General features: G+C 38.7%; 1 protein-coding gene across 5 annotated transcripts in view; it reads left to right on the top strand.

The window, feature by feature from the left end:
* Positions 1–12,693, top strand: part of TOR1AIP2 (torsin A interacting protein 2) — a 40,111-nt gene that overhangs the window by 18,324 nt on the left and 9,094 nt on the right. For 4 of the 5 annotated variants that reach the window (XM_021102143.1, XM_021102141.1, XM_021102140.1 and 1 more), the window contains exons 2-3: positions 9,327–9,504; positions 11,703–12,233. In XM_021102143.1, coding sequence (XP_020957802.1) covers positions 9,471–9,504; positions 11,703–12,233 — 565 coding nt within the window. In that variant the 5' untranslated portion in view covers positions 9,327–9,470. Of the gene's footprint in view, positions 1–9,326; positions 9,505–11,702; positions 12,234–12,693 lie in introns of those variants that run through there. The other variant, NM_001243389.1, reaches the window with a different exon arrangement.

Here is a 12,693-nt window from a genome sequence, read left to right as displayed (position 1 = left end):
ATGGAAACACGCTGGGGCAACTGGAAAGACTATGTCTACTAAATAGGAGTCTGTCTTGGGTTGTGCGTGACCGAGTTAAGATTCATCTCTAAGTTGTACGAGGAGGTAGCCCAGGCAAGCAGACATGCAAGAAAGAATTTCATGACATCCAAAGGGTATGTGGCAATCCACATAATGGAGACGTCTGGTAAAAGTGAGTTGAGCCATATCACTTCTCTTCAGTCTTCCCTGGCAGCCCTTGAGTCTCTATGGAACTTTGGGAATACAACTTGAAAACTGCTTGTTACAGAGGAAGAATAATGGCCTTGTAGCCAGCTGACCTGGGTTTGTTGTCCACTTCTGACGCTATTAAATGACCTTGGGCATTTGAACCTTTCTCTACCCAGTTTCTTCATCTGTGAATAGGTTGTGCAATACCTCATACGGTTGAGGTTTAAATGTGATAACATAATGCCAATGATGTGGCACATAGTAAGTCATAAGGACTATCAAAGGTCTAAGAGAATGAGGCAGAAGTTCGAACTAGGGATAAGGTACAGTCTTATTTAGAACAAGGTTAAAGCCAATGATTAGAACTTGATGCTGAATTACTGAAAACTTCTTAAATCCTTTCTGGTGAAGGACAAGATTAATCTTGGGATGAGGTCGAGCCTGAATCTGTAGTTGGTGTGAGTCAAATGGTCTCAGATGTAAAGATTAAGAGGCCTGGAGGGATGGATGACCCAAGGCAGGACCTCATCATATTTTTAGGCCCATTCATAATCATAATTATGTTAGGTGTAATTGCTACATAATTTATTATATTACCTGAGACTTTCCACAATGCATTAAAATAAGCAGTTTGAGAAAAGTTGAAGAATACATGCACGTTCACCCAGATCATATGGGCTTGAGTCACAATTCGAACCTAGACTTGTGTCATGGTTAAAAGCTTGGGTCCCACAACCAGGCTACCTGAGTTCAAATCCTAACTTTGCCTTTACTGGTTGTGTGTTCTTGTGTAAGATTCTTAACCTCTGTATCTCAGTTTCCTCATCTAAAATAGAAGAAAGATTAATAGTTCATACATCCTAAGATTGAGGTTTCTAGGAGGGAGTACAAGTTGGGTAAGGTCCCACTGCTCTCCCAACCCCAGTTTTGTTCTTGCAGTAGCTTTTCTTTGTCCTATTTCCTCTCAGCTGACTGTGACAAAATGTACAGGAGGCTCTGGTTGAAGTGTGCCTCTGTAATATAAGTTCATTGTGTGTGGGCCCTTCTTTTTCTTATTTTTCCTCATAGACGCTAATGTATTTTATTACTTATTTAAAAATTTATTAACTGCATCAATCATACAGAAAATTGCAGAACATAACATTCATCTATGTACCCAGATCCAAAAATGCATTAACATAGGAAAGATATCCCATGCTCTTGGATTAGAATTAATATTGTTAAAATGGCCAAACTACCCATAGCAATCTACAGATTCAGTGAGATCCCCGTCAAATTACCCATGACATTTTTCACAGAATGAGAACAAACAATCCAAAAATTTATGTGGAACCATACAAGACCCAGATTGCCAAAGCAATCCTGAGGAACAAAAACCAAGCAGGAGGCATAACTCTTCCAGACTTCAGACAATATTACAAAGCTACAGTAATCAAAACAATGTCGTATTGGCACAAAAACAGACACATGGATCAATGGAACAGAATAGAGGACTCAGAAATAAACCCATATATCTATGGTCAATTACTCTTCAACAAAGGAGGCAAGAATATACAATGGGAGAAAGTTTCCTCAGGAAGCGTTGTTGGAAAGTTGGACAGCCGCATGTACATCAATGAAGTTAGAACACACCGACACACCATACACAAACCCAAAATGGCTTAAAGACTTAATAAGATATCCCACCATAAAACTAGAACATAAAAACATTCTCTGACATAAATCATACCAATGTTTCCTTAGGTCATTCTCCCAAAGTAATAGAAATAATGACAAAAATAAAAAAATGGGACCTAAGCAAACTTAGAAGCTTTTGCACAGCAAAAAAAAAAAAAAAAAAAAGTAAATAAACTGAAAAAACATTCTATGGAAAGGAAGAAATTAATTTGCAAATGATATAACTGACAAGGGTTCAAATTTCAAAATCTATAAACTGTCCTACAGTTCAACAATAGAAAAACAACCAGATTGAAAAATGGGCAGAAGACCTAAATAGAGATTTCTCCAAAGAAGACACACCAGATGGCCAGTAGGCACAGGAAAAGATGTTCACCATCGCTGATTACTACAGAAAGGCAAGTCAGAACTACAATGAGGTACCACCTTACACTGGTCAGAGTAGCCACTGTGAGAAAGTACAGATGGCGGAGTTCCTGTTGTGGCGCAGTGGAAATGAATCTGACTAGGATCCATGAGAACGCAGGTTTGATCCCTGGCCTCACTCAGTGGGTTAAGGATCTGGGGTTGCCATGAGCTGTGGTATAGCTCGCAGACGTGGCAAAGATCTGACGTGGCTGTGGCATGGGCTGGCAGCTACAGCTCCTATTTGATCCCTAGCCTGGGAACCTCCATATGCCTTGGGTGTGGTCCTAAAAAGAAAAAAAGAAAAAAAAGTACAAATAACAAATGCTAGGGAGGGTGTGGAGAAAAGAGAACCCTCCTACTCCATTGGTGGAAATGTAGGTTGATGCAGCCACTGTGAAAAACAGTATGGAGGTGCCTCAAAAACTAAAAATAGAATTACCTTATACCTCAGCAATCCCACTCCTGGGCCTATATCCTGAGAAAACCATAATTCAAACGATATGTGCACCCTAATATTCATAGCACTATTTACAATAGCCAAGACATGGAAGCAGTTTAAATGTCCATTTACAGAGGAATGGAGAAAGAAGAGGTGGTACATGTATACAATGGAATACTATTCAGCCATAAAAAAGAGTGAAATAATGCTATTTGTAGCTACATGGATGGAACCAGAGATTATCATAAAGTGAAGTCAAAAAGAGAAAGAGAACTACCAAATGATATCACTTATATGTGGAATCTAAAATATGACACAAATGAACTTATCTATAAAAGAGAAACAAACTCATAGACTAGAGAACAGACTCCTGGTTGTCATGGAGGAGGGATGGAGTGGGAGTTTGGCATTAGTGGTTGCAAATTATTACATTTAGAATGGATAAACAAGGTCCTACTGCATAGCACAGGGAACAATATTCAATATCCTATAATAAACCATAATGGAAAAGAGTATTAAAAAGAAGGTGTATATGTATGTATAACTGAACCACTTTGTTGAAATTAACACATGCAAATCATTGTACTTTGATTTAAAAAAATAGATAAAATACACTAACATTTTGCCACATATACCTCTTTTTTTTTAATTTAAGATACAGATATGGATAGATTCTCGTTCTCATTGTCTTTTCCTCTACAGAAGCAAGCATGTATCCTTTCTGTTCCTCTGTTTAATTTTTTATATGTATTTAAACAATGCACAGAGCAATAAAAAAGAACTGAACACTTTCCCCCCCAAAAAAATTTTTGGCCACCCCACGGCGCATGGAGTTCCCAGGCCAGAGGTCAGATCCGAGCCTCACTTGTGACCTAAGCTGCAGCTGTGGCAACACCAGATCCATAACCCATTGTGCTGGACTGGGGATTGAACCTGCACCCCCCACCCACCTCCCAAGACACTGCCGATCCTGTTGCAGCACAGCAAGAACTCCACTTTCAAAATTGTATTACTCAGTAACATTCACATATAAACATGTGTTATACATCAATTTGTAGAGTCACCTTACAACACTTTTGTATTTTGGTGTCTGCTAAACTTGGTTGTATTACTGCAGTATCAAAGTCATTCTGCATACCAGACAATGAACACCTACCAGGTTGTCAAAGCATTACCATTTGGTACATTGATGGAGCAGAAAGGGTGCATCTTAAGAGACAGAGCACAGAACAGCCACAACTGAAGAAGCAGTGAGACAAATTTGTGTCCCTCTTCAGGAAGGTTTCAGGATCTCAAAATTAAGAAGACATCCCTCAGCCTATTATCTGGTGCATTCTTCATAAATGGAGAATAAATCTTGCTGCTTTTACCTGGTTCAGCCCCTCATGCAGACCGTTCAAGACAAAGTTTCGCTGCAAATTTCAGGGTCACAGGGAAGAGGAGATCACTACCAGTGATAAGGCTAAATTTTACTTAAGTGGAAAAAAATGAATCATTATAACCTCCACAAATGGGCACTGAAAACCAGCATTGCACAATTGAGCCTGTAAGGGATTCACCTAAAGTAAATTCCTTTTGTGCCAAATGAAGCATGTGGATCTTCCTCAGTTCCTTTTTGCAGAAGATAACCATCAAAGAGATACATATCTGGACATGCTTATGGAATGGTTTTTCCTACAGCTGCAGAAAGTTTCCAGCACACCCACTTTCCTCACTTCTCTTACACAGTCTGGAGCTTCCTAATGTGCACATTTCCTGGCATGGATCGGACACTGTTGAAAAGATTGACCTGCCTCTGGAGTAGTGGCTCCCAAATACTTCACCTGGGGACTTCGTATGAGAATGTGTCAAGAACCTCCATGTTTGTACCACTCTTCCTTGTAGCCTTGGAGGACTTTCATTTCAGCTATGAACAGCAATATATTACAAAGGGTCCGAGAGAAACGGTGTGTGCCTTGTGACAAGAAGGGCGTATATTGAGCGTTTGTAAGACTATAGAAATATCTCTCATGATTCCTTTGCAGATTGTTTATTGGCTGCAATCCAGTTTCCAAGTGATACATTTTTTAAAGCCTTCAGTTCTGTTTATTTGAAATAAAGTTTATTGAGGATATTCTACATGCAATAAAATGTACAGATTTTAAATCTGAGGACAAATGTAACCACTACCTCAATTAAAGAAATGAAATACTTTCAATTACCCTAAAGGTTTTCTCATGCCCTTTTCCACTGAGTACCCCTTCCTATAGGAACCACGGATCTGTTTTCCGTCATGTGTACCATAGGCAGTTCTAGAACTTCATATAAATGGAATCATTTGGCATATAATCTTGTGTGTGGCTTTTTTCACTCATTGCATTTTTTTAAGATTAATCTGTGTTATGGTATATGTCAATATTTCATTTTTTTCCATTTGTTCGATTATTTTTGAATCACTGTTTCTTAAACTTTATATAAATGCTATATTGTTAGAAATTTTTGAGATATATAGCTCATTAATTTGATTGCTATATATAGTGTTACCTTTTAGGAATATGGCACAGTTTGGAGTTCCCCTTGTGGTCAGCAGAAGTGAGTCTGACTAGTATCCATGAGGACGCAGGTTCGATCCCTGTCCTCACTCATTGGGTTAAGGATCTGACGTTGCTGTGAGCTGTGGTGTAGGTCGCAGACGCAGCTTGGTTCTGGTGTTGCTGTGGCAGTGGTGCAGACCAGCAGCTACAGTTCCAATTTGACCCCTAGCCTGGGAACCTTCATATGCCACAGGTGCGGCCCTAAAAAGACCAAAAAAAAAAAAAAATGGAATATGGCACAATTTAAAAAATCCACTTCCAGAGTTCCCATGGTGGCTCAGTGGTTAACAAATCCGACTAGGAACCATGAGGTTGTGGGTTCGATCCCTGGCCTCACTCAGTGGGTTAAGGATCCGGCATTGCCGTGAGCTGTGGTGTAGGTCGCAGACTCGGCTCAGATCTGGCGTTGCTGTGGCAGAAAAGTTTCTCTAGAGTACATATATAAAAGCGGAATTGCCGATTTATAGAATATGTGTATGTTAACTAGATCTTTGCCATACTGCTCTCCATAGTTGTAGTAACAGCTTACTTCATTGCCAGTAAAGTTTAAGAGGTTCCTTTATCTTCAAATTCTTACCACCAATTGGTATTGCCTAATCAAAAAAATTTTTTTGCCAATCTGATTATTGTGAGATGGTATCTCATCGTTAATGTATTTTGCATTTTGTTCATCTCCTGCCCACTTTAAAAAAAATAGCATTATTTGCCTTTTACTGATTTGGTGTCATCTTTATGTATTCTGGCTATTCTAGATGTTAATCCCTTGATGATCATATGTATTGCTGATGTTTTTCTAGCCAGTGAATTTATCTTTTAACTTTGATTTTGATGGTTTGTATAAAGATAAACATTTTTAGTATCATCACCTTTGTCAAATACCCCCTTATGGTTTGAATATTTTATACCTTGCCTAAGAAAACCTTGAGGTTGTACAGGTATTCCATACTTTCTTCTGAAAATTTCAAAGTTTTGCTCTTTACATTTAGTTTTTAATCTGGAATTGATTTTTGTAGAGGTAGAAATCTAATTTCTCTCCCATTTGAAAAGGCCAAGACTATTCATTAATCCATTCTTTCTCTTTTGTTACTCAATTCCCTTTTCTTATGTATGCATATATTTCTTGGCTCCCTGTTCTGCATAGCGTTTGTCTATTCTTGCACCAGTGCCCTGTTTAATGACTTGCTATATCTGGTAAAGATATCTCCCTTCCTTCAGAAATCTTTTTTTCTCCTCTCAGAATTATCTTGACTCTTCTTGGAGTTCCCATTGTGGCTCAGCAGGTTAAGAACCCAACTAGTAGCCATGAGGATGAGGGTTCTATCCCCAGCCTCACTCAGTGGGTTAAGGATCCAGTGTTGCCACAAGCTGTGGCATAGGTCATAGATGTGGCTCAGATCTGGTGTGGCTGTGGCTACGGCATAGTCTGGCAGCTGGAGCTCTGATTCAACCCCTAGCCCAGGAACTTCCATATGCCACAGGTTGCAGCTGTAAAAGAAAAAAAAAAGAATAAAAAAAAAAAAGAATTATTTGGCTCTTCTTAATCCTTTACTGCTCTTTGTGAATTTTAGTATCAGCTTATTCATTCTATAAGAAACATCTAACAATTAAAAAATTGTCTCAGTAGAGTTCCCCAGTGGCTCAGCAGGTTAAGGATCCAGCATAGTCACTGTTGTGGCTTTGGTTATGGCTGCGACATGGGTTTGATTCCTGGCCTGGAAACTTTTGTATGCCATGGGTGTAGCCTCAAAAAAAATGTATCAAGATTTTGTTTCAAATTGCAATGAATTTGTAGATTAAGTTGGAAAGAATTGGCATTAAATGTCTTTGAATTTTACTGCCTATACCCACAGTATATTTCTCTACTTAGGTCTGTTTTATGTCCTTCAGTAAAGTTTTATAGTTTTTTTTTCTCTTAAAGTTCATTTTTTAAAAGTTTTATTGAGGTAAAATTTTCATACCATAAAATTCACTCCACTCTCAAGTTCTTTCATATGTGTTATTAGATTTATTACTAGGTACCTTTTAGTTTTTATTATGAGGAATCATACAGTTGCTGTGATTAGCGGCATCTTTGCTTTCTAAAAATTTTTTTTTGCTGCACCAGTGGCATATAGACATTCTAGGGCTAGGGATCAAATCCAAGCTCTAGCTGCAAACTGCACCACAGCTACAGCAACACCAGATCCTCAACCACTGTGCTGGGCTGGGGATCAAACCCATGACGTCACAGAGACAATGCCAGATCCTTAACCTACTGCAACACAACTGGAACTCCTGCTTTCTAAAACTTGTGTCACTGGATTTTTATTTTTAAAGGATTGGGGACCTTTTATATTGTCACAAGCTAGGATAGGAGGTAACCCGCATTGCAACACATGATGGAAATGAAACAAGAGAGCTGGAAGCCTAGTCCCAGGAGGCTGAAGAAGATAAAAAGGTGACAGGGAATCCTTCAAGTCTGAGACATGTTTCTAAGTGTTCACATCAGCAGAAAGGAAGCCTGTTTTTAACCCCTTCCTTCACCTCCAGTTTATAGTTGGTACCACTCTTTCTTATACATTCATGCATTCTGTCATTTATTCAGTTATTTTAAATGAAAGGATAGGGCTCTTACTCTATCCTAAGATCTGTGTTATGCATTTGGAATTAAAAATTAAATTTTACAAAAGAGTGTTGTGAGAAAGATACAAAAGAGGCTAATTGGTTAGATTCCAACTAGGCTATCAAAAAATGTAACACTTTACAAAGCTCTTTCACATATATTTTTGTAGTTAATCATAGCAATCCTTAATGATTTTTATAGATGGTGAAGATTAAGTAACTTGGGGTGGTATGGTTTTGGGCAAACAATAAGATTTAACTATAAAATGATATAATTAAGTTTTTATTGCTTATAAATTGCCTTTGATTTTGGTTCCTTTTATATACAGCTCATAGTAATAATTTATCTGTCTTCTTTGAGCACTGCATAGAAGGGCATTGGATAGGGCATTGGATAAAGAGATATTTGTCTCCGTATTTGTCTCCGTGTTTTATAAATGAATACTGTGAGGAAACCACTAAGAAAGTGGTGACAGGCACAAATGAACCTTTCCACAGAAAAGAAAATCATGGACATGGAGAACAGACTTGTGGTTGCCAAGAGAGACGAGGAGAGAGTGGGATGGATCGGGAGTTTAGGGGTTAATAGATGCAAATTACGGCCTTTGGAATGGATAAGCAATGAGATCCTGCTCTATAGCACTGGGAACTATCTAGTCACTTATGATGGAGCATGATAATATGAGAAAAAAGAATATATATATGTATGCATGACTGGGTCACCTTGCTGTACAGTAGAAAATTGAGAGAACACTGTCAACCAGCTATAACGAAAAAAATAAAAACCATTATAAAAAAAAAAAGAAAGTGGTGACAAAAGGCCAACTGTGTATGTCTTTCTAATACCAAGGTAGCCATCTAAGCAGGCAGGCCCTCTTCACTGTTACTTGTTAATGATACATGAAAGCTTCTGAAAGGCAAACTCTGAGAAACTGATATTAGACAGAAATTGACGATATAAAGGAACTCTGCAGTGATGAGCTCAGTGACTTAGGTTTTTGCACTTAGAATTACCTTTCAGTTTCGAAGAGGTTCTCTTCAAGATTTTGGTCACTTGGTCTTACCTTTGTCTTTTCTTTTTTTTTTTTTTTATTTTTTTATAAGCATCCCTGTAGCCTCCAGACCCACCACCGCTGCAATACACAGTCATGTTATGAGGAGGAGGTATATATGGCCACATCCTTCAAATGCTGAGGAGTTATGGATTAATAATCTGAACTTTTTTTTTCTGTTTGTAGTCTAGGATTTGGAATATGATCCTCATGAAAGCCAGGAAACATTTTTTTTTCTTCACTAGAAAGGTTTTAGAGAGGAAATAAAATACTTCTCAAACGAAACCGATTTACTAAATCAAGCTGAAATTGGCATTTCTCCCACGGGTGAATAAAAAGTCATGCATCTTTTTCATTTTATTTTAGTCACCGTATATATGCTTTGTTTCTTGGGTCCCAGAGAAGCATGAGCCTGGTGGGGCTTGGGACAAGAAGAAAACAAGACACCTTCGAGAAAAGCCAGACACTAAGAGAAAAGGATCCCAACGTCTGAAGAGACAGAGCGCAAACATGACCGACACAGGTCTCAGGGATCTTCCGGAGGGTAAGACGAGTTTGTACAGCACCAGGTTTGTGCTGTAGGAAGCTAGGGCTGTGCTAAGAGAGGAAGGCTCTGATGACTAAAACTGAAGGGCAAAGTGAAAAACAAGTTCATTAATTGCTTGATTTGTTGTGATTCTTATTCTTTTCATCTTTCCTGAATTGTACCATAATACCAGGCTCAGATGATGAAGATGAGTAATGTTTTAGAGACTCCAACGATAGGAACCTATAGAACTGGAAATACAGTGCATCTTAAATAAATGGCAGACACGTCTTTACAGGTGTATTTTAAAACATGAAGTAAGCTGTGATATGCTATAGATTCAGAGGGAGACTCTTTCCGTTATAGGGAAAGGTGACATTTAAATTCTTTATCCTGCTCATATGTATATATAGGAGCTATAAAACAGGCAAAATATGAAGTAGCTTTTCTTCAGAAGAGAAGAGCATATTGAAATATTTTATTAAGGATATTTTAGAATATGTAAAAGTTCAACAGTATGATGAACTCCTGTGTACTCAGTATCTCCCTTCATCTTTTGCCTACATAATGCTAGTCTCGTTGCCTGCCCTGGACCATTTAAGTGCAAATCCCAGACATTATATCATTTCATTTGTCAGTACCTTAGCTTATATCTCTTAAAGACAGATTTTAAAAAACAGAACCAAAATAGCATCATCTTACCTCAAAACTAAGTTAATAGTTATTCTTTACTGTCATCACATATACAGCCAATATTCCCATTTCCCCAGTTATCTCATAATCTTTTTTTCTTCACAGTTGGGTTTTTTTTAACTTTTTTTATTCTTTACATTTGGGCCACATATTGATTTTGATTGCTATATCTTTTAGGTTGCTCTTTTTTTTAGAGGTTTATTGTAGAAAATTACAAATATATATAAAATAAGAGAGATGAAATGAATCCCATGTACCATCAAACAGCTTCATCTGCCATCAACATATGACTAATGTTGTTTGATTTATACTCCCTTAACTTCTTCTTACCCCCATATCTTTGAATTGAACCAAATTCTAGACCTCATATAATTTTAGCCATAAGTGCTTGAATACTTATCTATAAATGATGAGGATTCCTTTTTCAAAACATTATCCCAATACTTTTGTCATACCTAAAAGATGAACAGTAATTCCGTAGTCTCATCAAATATCTGATGTTCAAATTTTTCTGAGTGTCTCATAAATTATTTCTTTAACGGTTGGTTTGCTGGACACTGGATCTAAATAATGTGGCCCATGCATTGTTGCTGTGTCTCAGCTCTTAATCAGTAAGTTGCCCCTCCTTTTTTCCTTATCTTGCCATTTATTCTTATTTCCTGCTGTTATTAGAATTTCCCTCATTCTGGGTTTTGCTGATTATATTCCTGAGGCTTTTTTGCTTTTTAAGGCTATACCTGCAGCATATGGAAGTTCCCAGGCTAGGGATCGAATTGGAGCTACAGAAGCAAGCCTGTGCCACAGACACAGCAACGTGGAATCTGAGCTGTATCTGCGACCTACACCACGGCTCGTAGCAACAGTGGATCCTTAACCCACTGAGGGAGGCCAGATATCAAACCCACATCCTCATGGACACTAGTCAGGTTCATTACCTCTGAGCCACAATAGGAACTCCCCCTGAGGCATTTAATATAGCCCTCCATCCCTGTATTTCTTGGAAACTGGTAGTGAGCTCTAGATTTAGCTTCAGGTTGGCAAGAATGCTTCATACGTGGTATAGTGTACTTTCTAAAAGTTGCATTGAATCAGGAGGTTAATGATGCCTGGTTTTCCTTCTTTTTGTGGTGTTAAGACTGATCAGTGGGTTCAGCAGTTGTCATTCTGGTCCATCTATTATAAAATTCCTCATCAGCCTTTTGCATAATGATGTTAGTTGCTATTGATGACTCTTGCCTAGATCCATTATTTCACTAGGAAAGAGGATGTATTTAATACTACCAACAGTTGGTTTGTCGGTCAAAATAGTTTCACATTAATATTGTTAGATTTATTAACAGGATAATAAATTTGTTTAATCAATCACCTTTAGTGAAAATCTAGAGAAATAGTGTTTAGGAAGAGTGCCTTGTAAGCCGTAAAAATCTATATAAGTGTTTTCATTAATCAGGGACCTTGTAAAAATACAAAAAATATAAGGAAACTTTTTTCAATAAAAAAATCATAAATTTTTATCTCAATAGACCCTCAAAAGGATTTGGAAAATGATTCACCAATAAATACTCAGGCACAAGACACTACAGTCCCAGCAAGGACCACTGAAGAAGCTCAGACCCCAGACCCTGCCTCTGGTCTTAACCAAGACCATCAAGAGATAGAATCACTTGGCCCAGGAAGTACAGATGCAGATGATCAATCAGAAAGTCCCGCTGAAACAAATTATGGGAAATATCCAAAGGATGCAGAAAGTGAGAACAGCCCGAGTTTGCCGGATGGAGAACAAGGGCATCAGTTCCCTCCAGAAAGTCCAGCTGAAGACTCCTTGGATCCAGAACCCCCAGAACCCAACTGTTCTCCAAGTGACATGGTCGAAAGAACAGATGCCCCCTTGGTGAGCAGCTCCGCAGCCCTCCCTGAGGACATAGGCAGCAGACCCCAAGCTTCACAGGAGCCTCCTGTTGTTGACCTTCAGGATGCCCCGTGTCCTGGTCATTCCAGTGCGAGGCTGGACACCCCGAGCCAGGACACGCTGAGGAAGCGACTGTTGGCTCCAGGTAAGAGAACCGCCGAGCTGCCGTCCTGGTTTGTACTGCTTGTCCCTGGGAGCACAGCATGGGAGGGGCCTTTCGTTTCAGAGAGCCCCTCTTTCCTTCCTAGGAGTAGGGCCTTTGCACCTTGCCCCAGGCCACAGAAGGAGACAGGACTGAGTTGAGATTAGAACGAGGTTTCGCATCTCCTAAACTGGCTCATTCCACTACATTAAGTTGCTTCTCACACATAAGCTGCATTTTTCAAGTCTTTATTTGTATTACTACAGTATGATTTTTTTATGGCTCATGAGCCTATTTTTACTTTCACTTTTTACAGTCTTCTACTTTGGGGGAAAATAGATGCTCCATAAATCAAGAGATAGGTATATCTTAAAACCAACATCAGTGGTACGGTACCCTTAACTTAGCCACATTTCAGTTTTATAGGACTTTGAGCCAACAAGTTAATTTCTCTATACCTGAT

This window comes from Sus scrofa, chromosome 9, assembly GCF_000003025.6.
Source record: "Sus scrofa isolate TJ Tabasco breed Duroc chromosome 9, Sscrofa11.1, whole genome shotgun sequence".
In the NCBI taxonomy this organism is placed as follows: domain Eukaryota; kingdom Metazoa; phylum Chordata; class Mammalia; order Artiodactyla; family Suidae; genus Sus; species Sus scrofa.
The sequence above is the reverse complement of the archived record's forward strand: the minus strand, read 5'-3'. Positions and strand labels throughout refer to the sequence as shown.